The sequence below is a fragment of the Caenorhabditis briggsae genome, assembly GCF_000004555.2.
Source record: "Caenorhabditis briggsae complete genome, chrII, whole genome shotgun sequence".
Taxonomy (NCBI): Eukaryota; Metazoa; Nematoda; class Chromadorea; order Rhabditida; family Rhabditidae; genus Caenorhabditis; species Caenorhabditis briggsae.
The window spans coordinates 11,988,233-12,010,039 of record NC_013486.2 but is presented as its reverse complement, the minus strand read 5'-3'; the positions used below and the strand labels follow the sequence as shown (position 1 = coordinate 12,010,039).

General features: G+C 38.9%; 5 protein-coding genes across 5 annotated transcripts in view; 2 read left to right on the top strand and 3 right to left on the bottom strand.

The window, feature by feature from the left end:
• Window positions 1-5,264: 5,264 nt before the first annotated feature.
• Window positions 5,265-8,188, bottom strand: CBG20934 (the record flags this gene model as incomplete). Its single annotated transcript, XM_002631686.2, has 4 exons — window positions 5,265-5,811; window positions 6,475-6,737; window positions 7,265-7,642; window positions 8,087-8,188. The coding sequence occupies 4 exons, from the start codon at window positions 8,186-8,188 to the stop codon at window positions 5,265-5,267; spliced, it is 1,290 nt and encodes a 429-aa protein (XP_002631732.2).
• A 270-nt stretch (window positions 8,189-8,458) lies between these two features.
• Window positions 8,459-10,807, bottom strand: CBG20933 (the record flags this gene model as incomplete). Its single annotated transcript, XM_002631685.2, has 3 exons — window positions 8,459-8,677; window positions 9,313-9,867; window positions 10,799-10,807. 3 exons carry the CDS (start codon window positions 10,805-10,807, stop codon window positions 8,459-8,461), a joined length of 783 nt encoding a protein of 260 aa, XP_002631731.2.
• A 3,141-nt stretch (window positions 10,808-13,948) lies between these two features.
• Window positions 13,949-15,270, top strand: CBG20932 (the record flags this gene model as incomplete). Its single annotated transcript, XM_045242767.1, has 4 exons — window positions 13,949-14,095; window positions 14,394-14,756; window positions 14,933-15,025; window positions 15,076-15,270. 4 exons carry the CDS (start codon window positions 13,949-13,951, stop codon window positions 15,268-15,270), a joined length of 798 nt encoding a protein of 265 aa, XP_045097179.1.
• Window positions 15,271-15,531: 261 nt separating this feature from the next.
• CBG20931 lies at window positions 15,532-17,139 on the top strand (the record flags this gene model as incomplete). Its single annotated transcript, XM_002631683.1, has 3 exons — window positions 15,532-15,675; window positions 16,060-16,320; window positions 16,951-17,139. The coding sequence occupies 3 exons, from the start codon at window positions 15,532-15,534 to the stop codon at window positions 17,137-17,139; spliced, it is 594 nt and encodes a 197-aa protein (XP_002631729.1).
• Window positions 17,140-19,714: 2,575 nt separating this feature from the next.
• Window positions 19,715-21,807, bottom strand: part of CBG20930 — a gene marked incomplete at both ends in the record, with an annotated part of 3,653 nt that continues 1,560 nt past the window's right edge. The window contains 3 exons of the mRNA XM_045242765.1: window positions 19,715-19,834; window positions 20,560-20,842; window positions 20,889-21,285. Coding sequence (XP_045097178.1) covers window positions 19,715-19,834; window positions 20,560-20,842; window positions 20,889-21,285 — 800 coding nt within the window. The remainder of the gene's footprint in view (window positions 19,835-20,559; window positions 20,843-20,888; window positions 21,286-21,807) is intronic.

Here is a 21,807-nt window from a genome sequence, read left to right as displayed (position 1 = left end):
CAATTAATTGATCGCCCTTCCCTTTCTAAGCCTCCTGTACCTGCTTCCAGGGTTAGATGATAGACTTGGATAAAGTTTTTTTCGTTCCGTAATTCTAGAAAAGTGCCATGAAACTTTAGAAATGAAAAAAGAAAAAAAACAAGAAAATGATTTCAGAAAAGAATAAATCAACTGAAATGAGCAAAAAACAAGAGACTGTAGCACTTTGGAACATTTTGGGGACTTCCCCAAACATCGTCCTGACACTTTTTGAAAACCCCCGTCTAATATTTAAACCCCCGTGAATTCTCAAAACCCCTTCAAATTTTCAAAACCCCCGTTAAGTTTTCAAGTTTTTTTTTAAAACCCCCGTCAAAAAATTAAACCCCCATTAATATTTTAAACCCCGGTTAATTGTTTAAAACCCCCGTTAAATCATAAAGAGCCATATCTTTTATAGAAAATGAGATAATTGAGATCAAAGTGCAATAGAACACAAGCTATCAAAAAGTATTTAACTGACAAAATGTTTATCATAATATCAACAACGTTTTATTAGTTGACAGGCTTTGTGATCTTTCATAAAAACCGAAATAAATGGGCTCAACGTGAACAAGTCGGCTCTTGCTGGCGCTGCCGACTTTTTAACTTCAAATCCATGTGTCTCATTTTTTGTAAAAGATATCAAAAAGTGGTTAACTGATAAAATATTACTCAATTCATGATAAACATTTCATCAGTTCACCACTTTCTGATAGCTTTCACAGAAACCGAGGTGAATGAGTTTGAAGTTAGACATATTTAAGTTCTAAGCGATTTTGCAACGTTTAAACAATTTCCTAGACAAGAAATTTCAGGTTTTTAGTAAACTTACTTTTTTAACTTCAATCAAAGTCACAAATTCAGATTTTCATTATTAAAAGATGTGAAGTCCCTATTTATATATTTATCCATCTAGAAATCCGTCACTTCCAGATTCCAACGTCATTCACATCTTCTTTCCTCAGATCTTAAAACTACAAGAACAGCAAAATGCCCATACTTGTAATCAGGAATACTGTATCTTATCTATGAACAAAGTTACAGATCATAAAATGGCTTTTCTCGCAGGACCCATCAGCTTTTTTTCGCTCCTTTTGCTCTGTAACTCTGTTCATAACCAAGATACAGTATTCCAAATAATACCGTTTTGTAGTACTTGTAGAGCTCTATCACGTCTGATTAAGTATGTTCGAAAACATTGATTCTGAAAGAAGTTATGGCAGGGCCCGCGAAGGCCCGGCAAAGGCCCGGATTACAAGTATGAAAATGTCCTTTTACTAGAAACAATCAGTTCAAATTAGATTCTCGTTCCTTTTTCTTCGAATAAATCAAAGAAAAATAGAAGAAGAAGAAGAACGAGGAGCATAGAGAAAAGGGATGTATGGAAATGCAGGAACTCAATTAAATATCACATTCACGCACAAGCATACAAAACCCCTTCTGTGTGTATTCTCTCTCAATGTCTCTTTTTCTGTTACATCGCTTCTTCTTCTTCTTTTTCTTCTTTTCAGCACATTCATATATATTTTTATATATTTGGTTTGGTTTCTCTCTTTTCCTTCTTATAAATACACACTGGGATTGCTCAGCAAGGATTTCTTGTGTTGAGATGAATATATGGAAGGAGAGGACCTTTAGGACAATGCAGAATTTATGTGGAATATGGAAGGAAATATATAAATTTTCGGAAAAATCAGATGAAAAATAGCAGAATCACAAGCTAGAAATTTCCTGATTTTTTAAATAGAATTGTCAACTTTGAGCCCATTTTTCTTGGTTCCTGTGGAAGATATCAAAAAGTGGTCAACTGATAGAATATTTATCATGAAATCACCTACATTTCATCAACTGACACATTTTCGATATCTTTCACAGGAACCTAGATAAATGGGTTCAAAGATAAAAGGTCGGCAGCCCACCACATAGCTCAGCAGGCAAGCGCCGACTTGTTCATTTTGAGCTTATTTATCTCGATTTCTGTAAAAGATATCAAAAAGTGGTCAACTGATAAAATATTGCTGATGTTATAATAAACATTTTATAAGTTGATAAATTTTTGATATAGTTTATAGGGACCGCGATAACGGAGCTCAAAGTTGACAGATTGAGGCTATATAAATATTACAGGGTTTACGGTATTTCTCATATGAACGAATGTTAGTCAAGTTATTAGCTAAGCTAGAAAAAATGTTGTCTAAAAAACAATTATATCTTCCTACGATTTTTCTCGATTTTCGGCATTTTTTACACTAAAGAAGTTGTCTTTTCAAAATAGTTTCCAAATTTCAAGCAGTTTTGAGTACGGTAGTTGTCGTTCTGGCCACTGGAAATAATAATTTGGTATTACTGTAGAAAACACTTTCATAATGGTAATTTTTGAGAATGTAGCTCTAAAATGGACAGAACATAAGCAATATACTGAAATTTTGATCCTAAAAATAGAAAATTCGGGAAATATTTTGAATTACAGTACCAAGATAAACATAAGTAAAACAAACTGTGATTTTCAATTGTTTTTCGGCCATTCTAACTATTTTCAGAAGTCTGGAGCTCGGCTGTCAAGTTTCCAATCACTTTGAAAATTTTGGAGGTTAGAAAACAGACCTAGATTGGAAACTTTGCATTCATAGAACTTTTTTGAAAAGTCCTAGTTTTTCAGCTAGTTGCCGATTTCTGAAAGACACTTGTTTCCTACGTTTTCAGTGCAAGACAAAGGCAAAAAATGATTGTCCTTCGAAATCTGCAAATAGCTGGAAAAATCGCAATTTTCGAAAAATTCCGTGAATGCAAAGTTTTCATTCTAGACCTGTTTTACACTTTCCAAAATTTTCAAAGTGATTGGAAACTTGACAGCCGAGCTACAGACTCCTGAAAATGGTCACAATTTTTTGATCCTGTCTTCTTATTTTGTAAAATTCAGAAGATCATGTATTTTCAAATATTTTACGCTAAAAAAATCAAAGAATAACTATTTGATTTCACTTGTTTACATTTCCCAAATCAGCTGATTCTGTCCTTATTTCTAGATCCTTGTCCTCTACATATTCAAGCGCACCTCACTAATAACTACGAATAGAGCGCACTTTCAAATAGTCGGACAAAAAAGCGAAAAATAAAATCCAAATTAAATTTTCAGCCAAAAAAAAAGGATGCGGGGAGCTAAATGAAAAAAAGAAGAGGAACGGAACGGGTAGGAGTGAGTAAGCTCGCAGTCAAGTGAAAATAGGAGAAGAAGAAGACGACGACGACGACGACAAAAAACGGGAGCACACATAGCAAAATTTCCGTGTTTTTTTTTCATTTTTTGTCTCTTTCTCTGTTTCTTTTTTCCCTTTGGCTTCGTTCTTCTTCTTCTGTGACTCTGTGTGTCGGCAGTTGAAGAGCAGAAGAGGAAGCAGTAATTATTAGTTTGACTTCTCTAATCCTCTCTCTCTCTCTCTCTCTCTCTCTCTCTCTCTTTTTTTTTTCTCTATTACAAGCTATATTGAAGCAACAAAAAAAAACAAATTTTAGTTCAGAAAATTAAAAATCAAAAAAAGTCAATCAACAGAATAACAAAAATAATAAAAATTAAAAAAAAAAGAATAATCATAATTATTTGGACGATGATGCCATTGCGTTCTTCTTTATGAGCTCTCGTTGCTTGTTGATTTCAGCGAATGCCTCCAGATGGCCGTCGACGACGCCTTCTCCTTTCGGAATCGGTACTTGACGACGACTCAGATGGAGTGGTTGGTCTTTGGCGGACAGTGGGATACGGTTGAGATACTGGAAAGAATATGATTATGGGAGATGAAGTTGGAATTCAAAAAATCAGAATCAGAATTAAAACTGACATTAGGAGTTACTGAAACTACAGTACTTCTTCTCAAGCAGAGTGTCTTATCGAGAACGAATTTTTCAAAAAAAAAACCCATTTTTCGAGAAATTCCCAAAAAATGCGGAATCTCGGAGTGTTGTTGCTGACATGTTTTTCTTTGTTTTTTGGTCATTTTGACATGGTGGCCTAATTTTTGCAATTTGAATTTTATATGCCACCACGTTACAATAGCCTAGAATTCGTTTTTTCACCAGAAAAGTCTTTCAGAGATGTAATATGCCCTTCAATTCATACACCGATCGCCTATCCCAGTTCTCTATGCTAACCACCCTTCATCGCCGCACCCTTCTAGTTCTCCGTACCTATCACAAAATTGTTATAAACTCATACCATTTTCCCTCCATGTCGTCCTACATTCTTCCCAGCCATTCTAACAGAGCCCCGTATTTGTTCAAAATCAACGGTCAATACTTTGACTGCTTCCTTCACAGAAACTTGTCTATGTGTATGTAAGGTGATAAATTCTAATAGTAAGCTCAGTCCGGTGGCGTTTGCTAAGCGAGTAGGAGCGATTCCTTATGATATTCTGATCCCTCCCACTTGACCTACAGGACTCTAGTCGGTCCGTCTGGTCATTTTACTTTTTTATTTGTTCATGTCCCATTTCTTGCCAAATTATCTATCGATTTCCCCCCATGCATTGCAAATAAATAAATATATATATTGTTTAATATTTATCTGGTGTATTTTCTGGATCATTTCAACTTGATGGCCTAGAAAATTCAACTTGCAAAAGTTAGGCCACCACTTCAAAATGGCCTAAAAACAACACCTGGGGCATCTTAGACTATTTCTAGGCCTTTTTACCATGACGACCTAGAAAACCCAACTTGCGAAAGTTAGCCTACCATGTTAAAATTGCCTAGAAAACACACCAGGGGCATAGGCCATTTCTAGGCCATTTTATCATGGTGGCCTAGAAAATTCAACTCGAAAAGTTAGGCCATCATGTAAAAATCGCCTAGAAAACAGACCAGGTAAGTATCTGACCTTTTCTACGGCAAAAAATTGGTGGCCTAAAAAAACTCAACTTGCAAAATTCGGCCACCTTTTCAAAATGGCCTAGAAATCGCGCCAGATGAATATTAGGCCATTTCTGGACCATTTAGACATGGTGGCCCAGAAAACTCAATTTACAAAAGTTAGGCCACCATTTCAAAATGGCCTAGAAAACACCCCAGAAGGATACCAGACCAATTCTATACAATTTTAATATGGTGGCCTAGAAAACCGAACTTGCAAAAGTTAGGCCATCATATTAAAATGGCATGTAAAACACAAAAACTTCACCGTACACCACCTTTCAGAAGAATACTGTCCTGCATTTCAAGCAATCGGTTTTTTTTTCAAAGACTTCGGACAACTACAGTACCTGTAAATCAACAGAATCCTCAGTCATCAGTGTCCTTCTCTGCTGATAAATCACTGCAAAAACCGTCATAAACGCATCCACCCCCGCTCGATGCAATCCCGTAACCACATTTCTCTTCTGCTCCCGAAAATCTCTCGTCAGCAGTTTCTCCTGGAATTTCGCATTTTTCCACGCCTCCTCATCAGTTCCAGTCTTTTCAGCAACCGATTCAGCCACCACATTATTATATCTTCTCTTTCTTCTGAACGCCTTCTTGTTCTCTTTAATCCGTTGCAAATCGATCGCCGCATCCACGTCATGCAACATTTTACAGCCTTTTTCAGATCGATGGGCGTGGCAGAAGCCGTGTGCGGCAAAGTATTTGCATGTGTGGATATGGAGATCAATGGGAATCGCATGGTCTGGGAATCCTTCTGGAAGACGGACGTCGACGCTTTCCGTGGCTTCTTTCAGAACCTTCATTTTGTTTTCGGGAGATGGGAAGACGATTTCCAAGTGGTACCGCTTGGATTGTCGCTCGATTTCGTTGTCTCCTTGACTAAAAAACCTTTATTATTCTGGTATGCCGTTGGCCGTGGCCGAAGGTCCCACAACGGCAACTAACGTAACCTGAGAATATTCGTATTTCTCAATTTTTTCGCTATTTCTCTGGTCTAATTTCAGTGCGCGTTGCTGCCGAAAATTCAAGAGTGTGCGGAGTTTAAGCCCGGTAGTGAAGTCCTTAAAGGAGCATGTATTTACGTTGGTGGCCTAGAAATCCAAATTTTCTAAAAAGTTAGGCCACCATTCATTTTATCAATCGGAAGCGCTTGTTTTTAGTAACACCAGTTGTTGGATTCCAAAAACCTTCGATTCACAGCCGTTTGAATCGATGGCCTAGTTTTGGATTTCTAGGCCATCAATCTTCAAATTGATGTAACTCCCTACAAAATGAACGTTTTTGAAACCTAAAGACTGTGCAGGAATTCTCTGACATCTAGCCAATGAAATTGTGGCCTAGGTTCCCGGATTTCTAGGGCATTGGTGGCCTAGAAATCCAAAATTTTAGAAAAAGTAAGCCATTTATTTCAAGCGGTTATTTCAAGATATTCAAAAATCGAGATTTTTAGGTCACTGTAGTTGTATGATCTTCAACCACGGCTACCACATTCCCTTCCACAGCCCTATATTTCTGTACCACAAAAATATAATCTTTACTCACGTTCGTCTGAAAACGTATTCCAAATAGGAAGCCTTGTATCTAGTCTGATACTCTGCTAGATACTTTGAATCAGCCACTGGCAAGTAGTCCTCCGGAAACAAATCACTCAAATTGTTCACTAATTCGTCGAGAGTCTCGGGAAGTTCCACTCCGTACATTTGCTTGTATAAAAATGCCAAATCGATGAGACCATTGTGAAGACAAAGTGTGCTTGAAGAGCCTAGCAACTCATGGAATAGCGTTTTCAGTGGACAATTGGTTCCCTGGAATTAGTGTACTGTGTCGATTATGCATATGCGATGAAAGTCGACTGAATCTCGATTAAAATCGACTTTTATCGATTTCGAATCGACTTGAATGTCCGCTAGGATTATTTGAAATGGTGGCCGATTTTTTTGGAAGTTGAGTTTTCTAGGCTACCATGTCAAAACGGTCCAGAAACGGCCTGCTATTCATCTGGTGCGTTTTCTAGACCATTTCGACATGGTGGCCTAACTTTTGCAAGTTGAGTTTTCTAGGCCATTATGATAAAATGTTCTAGAAATGGTCTGATATTTACCTGGTGATTTTTCTAGACCATTTTGACATGGTGGCCGAACTTTTGCTAGTTGATTTTTCTAGGCCACCATGTCAAAATGTTCTAGAAATGGCCTGATATTCACCTGGTGTGTTTTCTACGACACTTTGACATGATGGCCTAACTTTTGCAAGTTGAGTTTTCTAGGCCACCACGAGTTTTACTGAAATCAACAAGGAGAAGTTCGACTTTCGATTCAACTCGGCACTCTACCTGGAATTGAACACCAGATTGAATGAGACGATTGAAATCGAAAGAGTGTTTTGCAAGAAATTGAAGAGCAGATGGTTCAATTGTGAATGGTTTTTCCGAGAGTGTCAACAGATTAAAAACTTGGGTCTCGTAGCGAAGAGCCCGTCTCTTTTCACTTTTATGAGTCAGTTTCATTGTGGCGATTCCGATGGAGAGAATACTCCGGGTATGGGCGGCCTCTCGAATCGTCTTGTATCTCTCTTGCACATCTTTTGACCGTAATCCCTGTCCGCCTAGACCACTGAGTTCCAAATCGATTCCGATGAAGTCGGCGGATTTAACACAGACCAGGAGATAGGGCCAGATTTTGGAGAAGTTCTCACGATTCACCTCGATTATCTGGAAAGAAGATTTTTAAGGAAAAAATAATTTTCAGTAAAATTTTCAGAAATTTTCAGAATTACAGTACATAGGATGATCGGCATGGCGATTTCGAAAATTCCGTAATTTTGGAATTTTACGATTCTGAAAATTCCGATTTCAAAAAGGTGGAAATTTCGGAATAATTCGATTTTGAAAATTCCAGAATTTCTGAATTTTACGATTTTGAAAATTCGGGAGTTTCGGAATATTCTGATTTTGAAAATTCTGGAATTTAGGAATATTCCGTTTTTCGAAATTCCTAGAATTTCTGAATTCTCAAAATAATGCGATTTTCAAAAATGCTGAAATTTTCCGATTTCGAAAAGTTGGGATCTTCGGAATAATTTGATTTCGAAAATCCGGATTTTCTAAATTTTTGAATTCAGAAAATTGTAGAAATTTCCGAAAAAAAATGCTAACTTGAATTTCTGAAAACGGAGGAATCGAATCCGTTGACGACGTTGCTGACGACGATTCCGACTCATTGCCCGGTTGATTATCGATTTTTGAATCTTCGCTCATCTGAATTTCAATTTCAGATGTTTTTTTTTCTGAAAACTGTAAAAACGGATGTAAGTAATCCAAAAACTAGGTGAGAACATTCAACACAGCACACAAGAAAGAAAAAATTGCGAAGATTTTTTTCAAAATTTTTTTATTAAATCGAGAAAATTGGCAGATTTGTGACTCGTTGAGAAGAAGAAACGAAAAAATAAAAAAAAAACAAAAAAGGTAAAAATACTGAATTCAGAAAATTAGAAAAAAAAGAAGTAATATGTGAAGAAAAATATCCTATTGATCCTTCTTTTCACCAGCTGAAATCGAGGATCCATTTTCGTTCGAATGTCCGGCGGCACGACGATCACGAGAAGCGGCAAGGGCACGAGAGACGGCATCCCAGATACCTCCCATGAAGACAGCACAAAATAGATTCTCAATTGGACCGAATGGATCGGTGACGTGGAGAATCACGGCGGAGAGTTTGAAGTAGACGAAAAAGCCAACAATCACCTGAAAAATTGATCATAAGGCTTTCAATTCGGACTGTCGAGGCAACAGATGCGGACCGCCGACTCCAGCCGACCGACCGACTGCCGACTGCCCGACCAAGCTGACCGACCGCGGACCCCAGCCGACTCGGACGACCGACCGCCGACTTAACCGACCGACTGACCGCCGACTCCAGCCGACCGACCGACTGCCGACTGCCCGACCGCCGACCAAGCTGACCGACCGCGGACCCCAGCCGACTCGGACGACCGACCGCCGACTTAACCGACCGACTGACCGCCGACTCCAGCTGACCGACCGACTGCCGACTGCCCGACCGCCGACCAAGCTGACCGACCGCGGACCCCAGCCGACTCGGACGACCGACCGCAGACTTAACCGACCGACTGACCGCCGACTCCAGCCGACCGACTGCCGACCGCCCGACCGCCGACCAAGCTGGCCGACCGCGGACTCCAGCCGACCGACCCCCCCACTCAGCCGACCGACCGTAGACTCAGCCGACTGACTGCCGGCATAGCCGACCGGCCGAACACCGACTCCAGCCGACCTACCACCGACTCAGACGACCGTCCGCCGACTTAACCGACCGACCGGTCAGTTAAATTTCCCGACGGAATCGAATGGGAACTTACCAAGTAGATGAGATCATGTGGAGCTGTCAAATATGTTCCACTCTTCTCCAAAGCCAACACGGACGCCGCAATGACACAAGCCTTGGTGGCAAACGATGGGCGGAGCAATTCATTATGAGTTGGCAACCAGACACCACGCACCAACTGCTCCAGCGTTCTGACGATTCCCGATCCGGCACCCTTTGCAGTTCCGACCAAAACTTGAACCAGATACGATTGTGGATACAATTTGGCAGCATGAGAAACTCCATGAGACACTTTATAGGCTCTCTTCACTTCTTTCATCACAGCGAGAACACATTTGACAGGGGTGACTTTTGAGATTTTGTAGATGCCATCGAACGGAGCGTAGAATACCAGATACCAGACGATGGTGGCCAGGATGACGTCGTCGTGTCGTTTGAATGGAGCAATTACAGGTTCTCCGAGCAAGAAGTTGGCTAGGAAGGCGTCGGCAAAGCACATGAGCATCGAGGAGAGCCAGCAGGAGAGAGGATGTTTACGAGAGAAGATGGAAGCGGCGGATCCCAAATCGTCACGGACTTCGATTATCATCTGAAAGATATATACCATTCAATTTGCAGAAAAACCAACATTTTCTCATACCGTATGCCCCAAGTTTAAGCTCAATTATCTCGCTTCCTGTGGAAGATATCAAAAATCTGTCAACTGATGAAATACTTCTGATATTATGATAAACATTTTATCAGTTGACAACTTTTTGATATCTCTTAAAAGAACCGAGATGATTGAGCTCAAAGTGAATCTTTGGATTGGGACATTTACAGTATAACCATTCGTGCTCAATTTCAATTTTTCAGGTAGCAATGAGTCAAGATTTCCTAATTTTTTGTCACGCTCTTTGCTCAAGATCAGAGTCAGGTCAGTTAGGTAAACAGCAGGTTTGTTTTGTCTATGAGTCAGTAAAGATTTTGAAGTAACTTTAAACATTGATGTCAGTCACAAACGGAAGGTTTTTTTTTTTTTGGAATGTGATACTTTAGACTACCCAGAGGTGTCCAGAGGTGTTTCTACGATTGCTCACTTTATTTTTGCCGTTTTGACAAACAGATTGGGGCCACTATGGTCCATAGAACAGTACCCCGTAGGCCGTCATTTTGGCACTTTTTACTTTTCAAATTTCCAATGGATGGGGTTCCCCACACTGTCCACTTTGAGCTCAACTATCTCGATTCCTATAAGAGATATCAAAAAATGGTCAACTGATAAAATATTGATGACATTATGATAAACAATTTATCAGTAACCAGATTCTTGATATCTTTCAAAGAAAAAGATGAAAATAGGCTCAAAGTTGAAAGTTGGGCCCTTCTATTACCAAAATAGCTCTCCACAAATTTTCAACAATTTAACACGGCGTTTTGCAAGCATTGTTTAGAAAAAGCAAATAAAACGGTGCCTTTTTAGTGCCAACTTGCAAAGAACATCGACTATGGCTCTAATGACATGGTTTAGCAGATCTTACGACATACATTTGAATTATATTTGATGAAAATGAAGATACTATTCAATCACGAATCACAGATACCGTACTTCCTTTAATAGGAGTCTACCCAAGTCGTTAAATTTGAGCTGAATTGTCTCCGTTCTTTTAAAAGATATCAAAAATTTATCAACTGATAAATTATTCATCATAATATCAGCGACATTTTATCTATTGAAAATCGTTCGATATCTTTCAAAGAAACCGAGATAATTGAGCTCAAAGCTGACGTATTGGGTAGGCTTCTATTAAAGCAAATACGGTAGTCAGAATTCCTCTAATAGAGGATGAGAGAGCTGTGAAATTGAAGGAAGTCCGGCTGACTAGCTAGCTCAACTAACATAACGACATCATTATCTACCGAGCTAGCTTATAAGAATTGAGTCGCCTGAGCTCTTTCGAGAAGTCCTATGAGCCGCCGGACAGCCGTCGGGGACAGTTAAGGTGGTCGACCATTCTTGTATTAAACTCTGATTTATACCTTATCAAGGACTAACTACTAGATGCATCTAGGAACTTAGAGCAGGGCCTCATATCTCATTTCTAGACTTATTCAGACCAGAATATCCATTTCCCGAATCTTCGAAAAAAAAATTGGAAACTGTTTTCCCATAAGTACCGTATTTCCTCTAATAGAGGCTAGCCAAGCCGTCTATGTTAAGCTCATTTATCTCGGCCCCTTCAAAAGATATCAAGAATGTGTCAACTGATAAAATATTGCTGATAATGTGATAAACCATTTATCAGTTGACAAATTCTTGATAACTATTACAGGAAATGGGATAATTGAGCTCAAAGTAGACGGTATCTTTTTCTCTTTCCATCCCATCCCAAGACTCCGCCCCTTCCCTTCAATTTTCTGCCCAGTTGAACCCCGCCCATGTGACTTCGATCATCATCGTCCACTCCCAATTTTACCCATTTCAACATCTCTCTGTCTCTCCTCTGCGCAGGTTTACACACACAAATACGACACAAACAAATAGCGGCCAATTTTTGCCATCCATCGGCAGCAATTTTTCGGTCTCTCCCTCCTCCATTTTTCTCATTTTTCTAGAGAAAATTGCTGTTCTTCTGATGTTCTTCTCTCCTTTTCAAAGTCATCATCAGCACCCTCCCATTGACATCTCCATCATTATTACTTCACAATTTTTGAATTGAATCCCCACCACTCATTCACACTTTCACTTTTATTTTTCTGTTTATTTACTCTCTTTTTTGTTGTCACAATAAATCGAAAAACACTTGATTTGAGACTCAAATTTTGAGTTCTATTGATGCCTAGATTGTAGTGCTATTGTGTCACTTTTTGAACTGAAAAATTATGATGTCTATCTAGGAATCTAATGCTTTTCCGGGGTCTTTTATCATCATTTCTGGGTGTGTACGTGACTTTTTTCTGATTGACGACTTTAAGGAAAATTTCTAGGTTATTTAGGCAGAGAAATTTGGGAAGTAAAAGTTCATTTTTATGTCAAATTATACCATTTTTATAGGATACTGTAGGTCCTTCAGTATGTAGGAATAGCTTTCAGAAAATTAACATTCCTAATCTCAATTCTTCTTTTTTCCGTCTGCTATTCGACGTCATGGTGTTTGCAAAAAAAAACTGCAAAATAGAATATTTTCTAGAGTAATCTACAGTAATCTTCACGAACACTGGAAGGTCAAATTTCAGACGAAAAATTCGGAAAAATCGAAAGAGAATGTCAAGTTTGAGCTCAATTATCTCGGCACCCATGACAGATATCAAGAATCTGTCAACTGATAACATGTTCATAATAATATCACCAACATTTTATCAGTTGACAGATTTTTGATATCCTTTACCGGAATCGAGATAATTGAGCTCAAAGTGAGCTTATAGGGTTGGCTTCTGTTAGAGCATTTACGGGTATTTTTAGGGAATTTTCAGCGCAATTTACGAGCATTTTTTTCAATTCAATTTGTTTAGAGTTAGATTCTGAATCTGATTCCTACAGTATCCTGCAAAATAACTAACTCTGTGCCCTGAAAAGTCAGGTAACATATTGCCAATGCAGGCATCAAAACTACCGTATTTCCTCGACTACAAGCTCATTCAAACCATCAACTTTAAGCTCAAATATCTCGATTCCTGGAAGAGATATCAAAAATCTGTCAACTGCTCAAATATTCATCTTATTATCACCAACATTTTATTAGTTGACAGAATTTCGATACCTCTCACAGGAACCGAGAAAATTGAGTTCAAAGTTGATAGTTTAGTTGGGCTTATATTAAAGGTAATACGGTAACTTTCCATTCGTTTGAAATGTTATGTTTTCGATGTTTCAGGACTTTCGAACTACAGTCTTTTCAACTTCTTCAAGTTAAAAATGTCCTTTAACCGTCAAAATATCGTAAATTCCTAATTACTGTCTCTCCTCCAGGTCCAATATATATCCTAGGATTGGTCCTTCTGATGAGCATCTTCTGCGCTCTACCGTACACTGGTGCCATGCATACAGACGGTACCATGCATACAGACTCCAAAGGCCCATTACCACCTCCGCCTCCTTATGAGGATGCATCCTCTCAATTAATCAACACAACAGTACTCATCATCGATCTGACCATGCCAAAGAAATGTTCTTTCCCGAATTAATCCCTGATTGATTACTATCATGTCTTTCTCTCCGGATATAAATGACCTTCGACATTCCTTCTCACAGAAAACCTTGGCAACGATCCAAGTCGGTGACCACCCCCTCTCGATTCTGCGGTCACTATCCCTCCTCCTCCTCTTTTTGTTTCACCCCGCTGCTATCACTCGACCAGATCGGCCTTGTGGCTGCCCAAGTCAACTGAAGGAGGTCATATTTGTTCTCCTCCCCAAGAAAACTGTCAGCCGTTTTTTTTTCCGCTATACCTGCACCCATACAAATCAAATATGACTAATTCTTTCGCTTTTGTCCTATAATCTATTCTCCCAGGTTCCCAAGAAAAAACTATATATGGAAACTTATATAGAAGCGCCTTTAATTGGAAACATTCCTTACATTTTTTTCTACTGATCTGACAATACCAATTTTCTTCTTCTTCTCGATTTTTCTTCTATTTTTTCTTCTACCCATCAAAAACCACTGATACTAATTGAAGGTTATCACTGATATGCCGTCGACTAACTTGATCAAGAGAGACTGGGAGAAGGACCATGTCTACCTGGTGCAATTCCCAAGAGCCGGGATGATCCCATCACCATCTCCATACGCATTCAAGTTGGAGACATTCTTGCGTGTGGCGGATATTCCGTATACGGTAAGTCTCCATATGTGTCGAAACTACCTCCGGCTGCCCACGTCTTCGGAACAGCTAAGACTGTATATGAGGCTCCTGGACGTTTCAGAACCCGACACTTCAAAACCCGACGTTTCAGAACTTTTCTGCATTTTTGCATAGTGGAAAAAAATTTAGAAAAGTTCTGAAACGTCGAGTTCTGAAAGATCGTGGTTCGGAAACGTCGTGGTTTCGAAATTTCGAATTCTGAAACGTCGAGTTATGAAGCGTAGTGGTTCCGAAACGTCAAGTTTTGAAACGTCGTGTTTCTGAAATGTAGAGTTCTGAAAGGTCCAGGAGCCAGAGCTGTGCCACTGTCGGGTGCGGCACTTTGAGTCCTTCTGGGAGCAGTAGGATACGGTGGCAATTGGTCCACGGCAATATACCCACGGCCAGAGTCATGGCTGGTCCCAATTTTCCCACCCTTAACTATAACTCTTTCAGAACATTAACAACGAGTTCAGCAAGATGTCCGCTCGCGGTCAAATCCCATTCATCGAGCTCAACGGACGTCAGCACGCCGACAGCACCATCATCATCGATAACCTCATCGAGCACTTCCACAAATCCGACCTCGAGGATCTCTCTCAGGCAGACAAGGCTGTCGCAAGAGCCTTCTTCGCTCTCACCGAACATCATCTCTGTTGGGTGACCCTCTATTCCAGAGGTCAAGACTTTAGCTGGCTGGCCACTAATGGCGGATTCGGAAGACTTTTAACGGGAATCAAGGGCTTCGCCTTCAAGAATTTCATCGTCAAGCGGTTCACCAGCAAGGTCCGTGCTCGTGCTGCTGCCCAGGGAATGGGAACTTTCTCGAAGGAAGAGGTTCTCGAGCAAGCCAAGAAGGATCTCGACGCGCTGTCTGTGCAGTTGGGAGAGAAGAAGTATCTCTTCGGGAACACCATCAAGACGGTTAGTCCCTTTAGTCCCTTCGATCCTTGTTCTTATGCCAATGTCTTCAGATCGACGTCACCACGTTCGCCCATCTCGCCGAACTCATCTACACACCACAATTCAGTCCAGAAATCGCGACTCATCTTGAGGAGAAAACTCCAAATCTGCTGGTCTACGTCAAGAACATTCGCGATCAATACTGGCCAGACTGGGATGAGACCACGGAGACGATGAAGATGGACACGGTGTGGAAGAAGGCCTAGAATCTCTAGGCCTTCTAGATGTGGTCTAATCAAAATGTATAAAATCCAATTGACACAAGTATTCGTTTTCATCTATTTTTCCAATTTATGATTTTTCTCTTTTTGCCTATGCCCACCAAAGTTTATTTATCACAAAAGAGAACCATTCCAAATAAATGATAAATGCTTCAAAATCGATTTTGTTCTAGAAAATCGGTATGGATTACTGTATGAGCTACTTGTTGGTTCGGATTCTTGTAATCACCCAAATTCCTTCTTCAGATGCCTCAAAAATTAGTGAAAAGCGAGTGGGAACAGGACAAGGTGTACCTAATTCAGTTCCCTAGAACCGGATGTCTTCCAAGTCCATCTCCGTACTCGTTGAAGTTGGAGACCTGGTTGAGAATGGCTGGGATTGATTATGAGGTAATCTCTTGAACTAGTTTGGCATACAGTACCGGTCAAATAAGAAATCACATTTTTAGCGCTTCTAGGAACCGAGATAAAGTCGCTCAAGTTCAAGAGACTAGAGACGCAGAGGACGACACACACACTGCGTCTCTAGCCTCGAAAACTTCAAATGACCGTATTTCGATTTCTAGATGAGCTAGGAAGTTAGATTTTGGACAGAATTACACGGTTTCAAAGATATCAAAACGATGTCTACAAATAAATTGTTTATGATAATATCACCAATATCTTATCAGTTAACAGCGTTTTGCTGGAACCAAGATAAAGTGACTCAAACTTGACAGGAAGGGGGCTCTTCTATTACAGGTGTTACGATATCCAAAAAAAGGGAATTTTCAGAACGTAAGCAATGAATTCAAGCACATGTCAAAACGGGGTCAACAACCGTTCATCGAACTCAATGGGGAGCAAATCTCAGACACCTCCATTATCATTGATATTCTTGCTGATAAGGTCAAAGGAAAGGAGCTGACTGAGCTCTCCACCCTAGATAAAGCCAAGGAGCACGCCTTCTACACGCTCATCGAACATCATCTCACCTTGCTTGGATTCTACTCTCGTAGTCAAAGTTTCAAATGGGGGAAAAGAAGTATTTGTTTGGTGAAGAACCAAAAACGGTTCGTTTTTGAGATTTTATCATAGTGGCCTAACTTTTGCAATTTGATTTTTCTAGGTCACCATCTTTTATGGGCTAAAAGTGGCCTGATATCCACCTTGTGTATTTTCTAGGTCATTTTTACATGGTGGCCTAACTTTTGCAAGTTGAGTTTTCTAGGCCACCTTGATTAATGACCTAGAAATACCCTAATATTCACCAGGTCTGTTTTCTACATCATTTACTATAGTGACCTGGAAAAATCGACTTGCAAGAGTTGGACCATTAGGTTAAATGACCTAGAAAATCCCCCAGGTGAATATCAGTTCATGTCTAAGCCAATTACCATGGTGGCTTAGAAAAATCCTCGTGCGAAAGTTAGACCACTATGTTAAAATGTCCTAGAAAACCCACCAGGTGAATATCAGGTCATTTCTAGGCCATTTAACATGGTGGCCTAGAAAACACAACTTGCGAAAAAGAGACCACTATGACAAAAATTTCCTAGGAGCTTCGCCAGTTGAATACCAAGTCCTTTTCGCGCTATAAAAGTTGGCGGCTAGAAAAATCAACTTTCAAAAGTTAGGCCACCATGTTAAAATGACCTAGAAAACACATACACCAAAAAATTTCAGATCGATGCTACTCTATTCGGTCATCTCGCTGAGATCCTATACACTCCTCAATTCACTAAAGAGATCAAAGAGTACATCGAGACGAATGCTCAGAATTTGATTGCTCATTCTAACCGAATCAAAGTACTGTACTGGCCAGATTGGGAGGAAATCGGGCAGTCGTTGAAGATGGATACCAAGTGGAGATAATTCTATATACCGTACTCTAAGAGAAGGCCATTCAAACAGTCAACTTTAAGCTCGTATATCTCAGTTCCTGTAAGAGATATAGAAAAGTGGTCAACTGACAAAATGTTTGTAATATTATCATAATCATTTTATCCGTCGACAACTTTTTCATATCTCTTCTACAGGAACTGAGATAGATCAGGTTAAAGTCGGCGGTTTGGGTGACCTTCTATTAGAGTTTTTACAGTAATTTTATTTCAAATAAAATACTAACCAGCAGATAATGAGCCACATCAAAGTAGGGATACATCTTGAGCCGGTGCAATTGAGCACCAGCATCCAGAAGGATCTCCTGGTCCAGCTGGAAACTCTCGGGAACCACCATCGTTTGAGGAGACGGTTGACCTGAAAATAAGAGTTTAGCAGACAATATCATATGTATCAGAAAGTTGATAAAATATTCATTCAGTGAGGTAAAAGGGGGGGAAATTGATAAGGGCGGGGGGAGTTCGTATTTGCGTCAATGGACTCCAAATTTGCCGAATTTTTGAACTAGAATTTGTACTTTTGGCATCTTTATGCGACTCTCTCGTTTCGAAGCAAAAAATGCGAAAAAAGAAGAAACTGAGCATCTTTTATATGAATCTCTATCTCTCTTTCTCTATTTCTCTCTCTCTTTCAATATCTAAAAACGGAAGGAAGTGAGTAGCATCTTTTTCGTAGACGTTTTCTATTTTTTTTACATTCAAAAGATTATCTCGGAAGGTTTTTTATAAAGGAAAAATCCACTATAAAAGGACCTGGAGATAATTATTGTCTGAGAATTTTTTTTGTGATTTTTTTGAAATTCTGTCTGATGGATATGAAGGTATGTGTTTTTTGGTACACAAAATAAGAAAAAAAATCAGTGAAAAGGGTCCCACAACGACAACTACCGTAACCTAAAAATAAGTTTATTTTTAGGATTTTTCTCGATTTTCGTGCGTTTTCAGTCAATTTTCCATTAAAAACAACAGAAAACTTGAGGAAAAATATCGAGGCTGTATTTCGAAAATTTTCAAAAAAAAGTTATTTTTGGGAGTCGAAATTGGAATTTTCAGATACCAAAATAGTAGTTTTGAGGATTAAAATATAGCATTTCCATGTCGAAAAATGGCATTTCTTTTCAAATGTGTGACTTTTGGGGCCTAGAATAGACATTTTTGAATGACCAAAACTAATTTTTTTCGGAATTTTTTCGAGAGTAAAAATTGACCTTTGTTCGATTTTTTGGAAAATTTTTAGACCTTTTTAGGTTTTTCAGCTGTTTTCAAAGATTCTTTTTCGATTTTTCCGGTTTTTTGTCTAAAATTTGATAGCACAGTTTTTGAATTACTGTAGATTACTGTAGAAACCCAATTTTCTCTGGTTATTTTTTTCAATGCGTGTTTTTTCTGCATTTTGACGTGATTGTGTTTGCAAAAAAATAAGAAAGGAAAAGGTTTTCTACAGTAATCTACAGTGATCAAAACACCGTTCCATCAAATTTCAGACAAAACAAGCCGGAAAATCGAAAAAGAAAATTCGAAAATAGCTGAAAAACCTAAAAAGGTCTAAAAAGTTTGCAAAAAATCGAAGAAAAAATCAATTTTTCTCTCGAAAGTTTTTGTCATTTCAACATCAAAAATTCCAAAAAAAAGTGGTTGTGGATTCAAAAATGCCTGTTTTAGACCCCAAAAATCACAATTTTGACATCTGAAATGCCACTTTTTCGAACTGGAAATGCTATATTTTAATCTTCAAAATCCCTATTTCGGTATCTGAAAATTCTAATTTCGTCCCCTTTCCGGGAAACTGGAAATGTGATTTTTTTTTTGAAATTCGAATAGAAATCCCTGAAATTCGATTTTTTCGCTTAAAATTCGGCTTTTCCGAATTCTGAAATTAAAGTTTTAAAAACGAAATTTTGGTTTGAAATTCGAGTTTTCGGCTTTAAATTTCAATTATCAAAAATTCCATTTTCAAAATTAAAGTTTCCAAAAAAATTAATAAAAACGAAGTAAACAAAAAGTGGGGCAAAAAGAGTCGTCTCTTTCTTTCTATCACAGGCCTCTCTCGCCTATCGAATCAGTCAGGAAATGAGACGTAGCGCAAAAGAACCCGAACTTTACACACAAACACTCTCTGAGAATTTCACTCTCTCGGAGCCGCCCAGATATATCTATATCGCTCTTGTGCTCAGCGGGAAAGAGATTCCCGTCACTTTCCGTGGCTAAGAGGTTCGACAGATGTTTGGCAGGAGAAGCTAGGAATCAATGAGGAGAAGAGGAAGAGAAACAACACTAATTTTTGTGGGTGGACAGGAAGAAGAAGTACATGAGTTTCCTCTCTGCTTACCTTTGCATCCTCCGCATCTTCTTTGGAAATCTGGAAAAAAATGCGATAATTCTAAATAAAAAAAGGCTGAAAAAGGAACAAATGATGGATATTTACTTCCGTTGAAGATTCATGAACAAAAATTCAGTTTAAAATTTTTAAAGGATTATAAAAATCAACAATAACAATAGCAAAAACAATGAAGGAACAATGAAAAACAAGGAAAATGAGTCAATTGGAACTACCAATTCAATAGATGAGCAACTGGATGGATACGAGTGACGACGTTGCTGGCGGTGAATGCGTCGGATGTCTCTTCAATCGCCGCTTCTAGACGGGAGAATGTGCCGACGAGGGATTGCTGGAAAAATGGGTTTTTTTTAGGATTTCGAGAATTCGAGATTTCAAGATTCCAGGTTTCGGGATTCCAGGATTCTAAGATTCTAGTATTCTAGGATTTTAGGATTCTAGGGTTCTGAGATTCTAGGATTCTAGGGTTCTAGGATTATAGGATTTTGGGATTCTAGAATTTCAAGATTCCAGAATTCTGAGATTATAGTTTCCAAGGATTCCAGGATTCAAAAATTCCAGGGTTCCAAAATTTTAGGATTCTATGATTCTACGATTCTAGGATTCTAGGATACTAGGATTCTGGGATTCTAGGGTTCTAGGGTTTTTAATAGAATCCAAGAATTCCAGGATCCTATTATTCCAGGTTTCGGGATTCTGAGATTCCATGATTCCAAAACTCTAGGTTCCAAGGATTCTAGGATTCTAGAATTTCCGGATTATTATAGTGTCTAGACTCATTAAGGGTCCAATATCCCTAAATTATCGCCTAAACCCGCTTCTTCGCTTCTTCTGTAATAGAAGGGTTCCACACTGCCAAGTTTGAGCTCACTTATCTCAATTAACGTAAAAGATATCAAAAAGCGGTCAACTGATAAAATATTGGTGATATTGTGATAAGAATTCTATCAGTTGGCAACTTTTTATATCTTTTACAGGAACCGAGATAAATTAGCTTAAAGTTTAAAGTTAGAAGGGCCCTTCTATTACGGGTTTTACGGTAGACCAAACTCTCACCATTTCAATGAAAAAATTGCTGACGGTGGCAAACTTCTGATGCAACGAATCCTCATAAACAATGCGAGACCCATGCGCATCCATGAGTACCGTAATCAGTGACAACGCCTTCCCGCAAATATCATCTTCTCTCATCTCCTTATAGATTTGTGTCAGTGCTGTCATGATTTCGATGGCTTCAGATACAGTAAGAACCTCGGCAGTGGCCTCTGTCATTGGTTTTTTCGAGAAGTTTCGAGAGAGAACTTGAATCACTTGGTCTCGTCGTTGGTCTTCTGGTTTTCTGGAAAGTATTTTTTCAAGAATAGGAGGTTATTTTCTAAACTTACTCAGCTGTTAACTTCAACAATTCTGCCAAAATGTGCTCTGAAACCACTCTAGCCGAATCATTCAACACAACTTCAACGACATGATTCTTCTCCTTCTCCACACATAATCTCAAAAATGCATCCTCATTTCTGAACGACAAAATGCGAGCGTTGACGACTGCTTCCAGCATCGAATTCAGCGTCTCCGCATCCGAGTCCACGTCATCCGAATACTTTCGAATGGCTTCCATGAGTTGTGTCTGCTCAATTGCTGATAGTGCTCCACTGGCCTCTCCATTCGAACATTCTCCCAAATTCTGAGTCAATTGTTTCCATCGTTTCTCTTTTTGTGGATTTTCAATGACATTTTGAATCGATTTGATCACTGATTTGATATCAAATGTGTCCACTGGATTGACTGCGAATGATGAGAATGTTTTGGTTTTTGAAGTGGCTCCGAGTTTAGCAATTGCAGTGGCAGTCAGCGAGTCGATTTTGGATTTTCTGAAAAATCGAATTTTGTGACTGAAATTTGAGGAAACGTTTTTTTCGTTACTGAAGATTACTGTAGATTAAAATTGTCAGAAAAAGTGATTTTTGGGGGTCGAAATAGGAATTTTGAGGATTAAAACACAGCATTTCCAGGTCCAAAAATTGGCATTTCAGACGTCAATATTGTGATTTTTGGGGTCTAGAATAGGCATTTTTGAATCCAAAAACACCCTTTTTTGGAATTTTTGATGCTAAAATTGCAAAAATTTTCGAGAGAACAATTGATTTTTCTTCGATTTTTTTAAAAAATGTTAAGACCTTTTTAGATTTTTCAGCTATTTTTAAAGATTATTTTTCGATTTTTCCAGTTTTTTGTTTGAAATTTGATTTAAAGTCGTGAAGATTACTGTAGATTACTGTAGAAACCAATTTCCTTCTGATTTTTTTG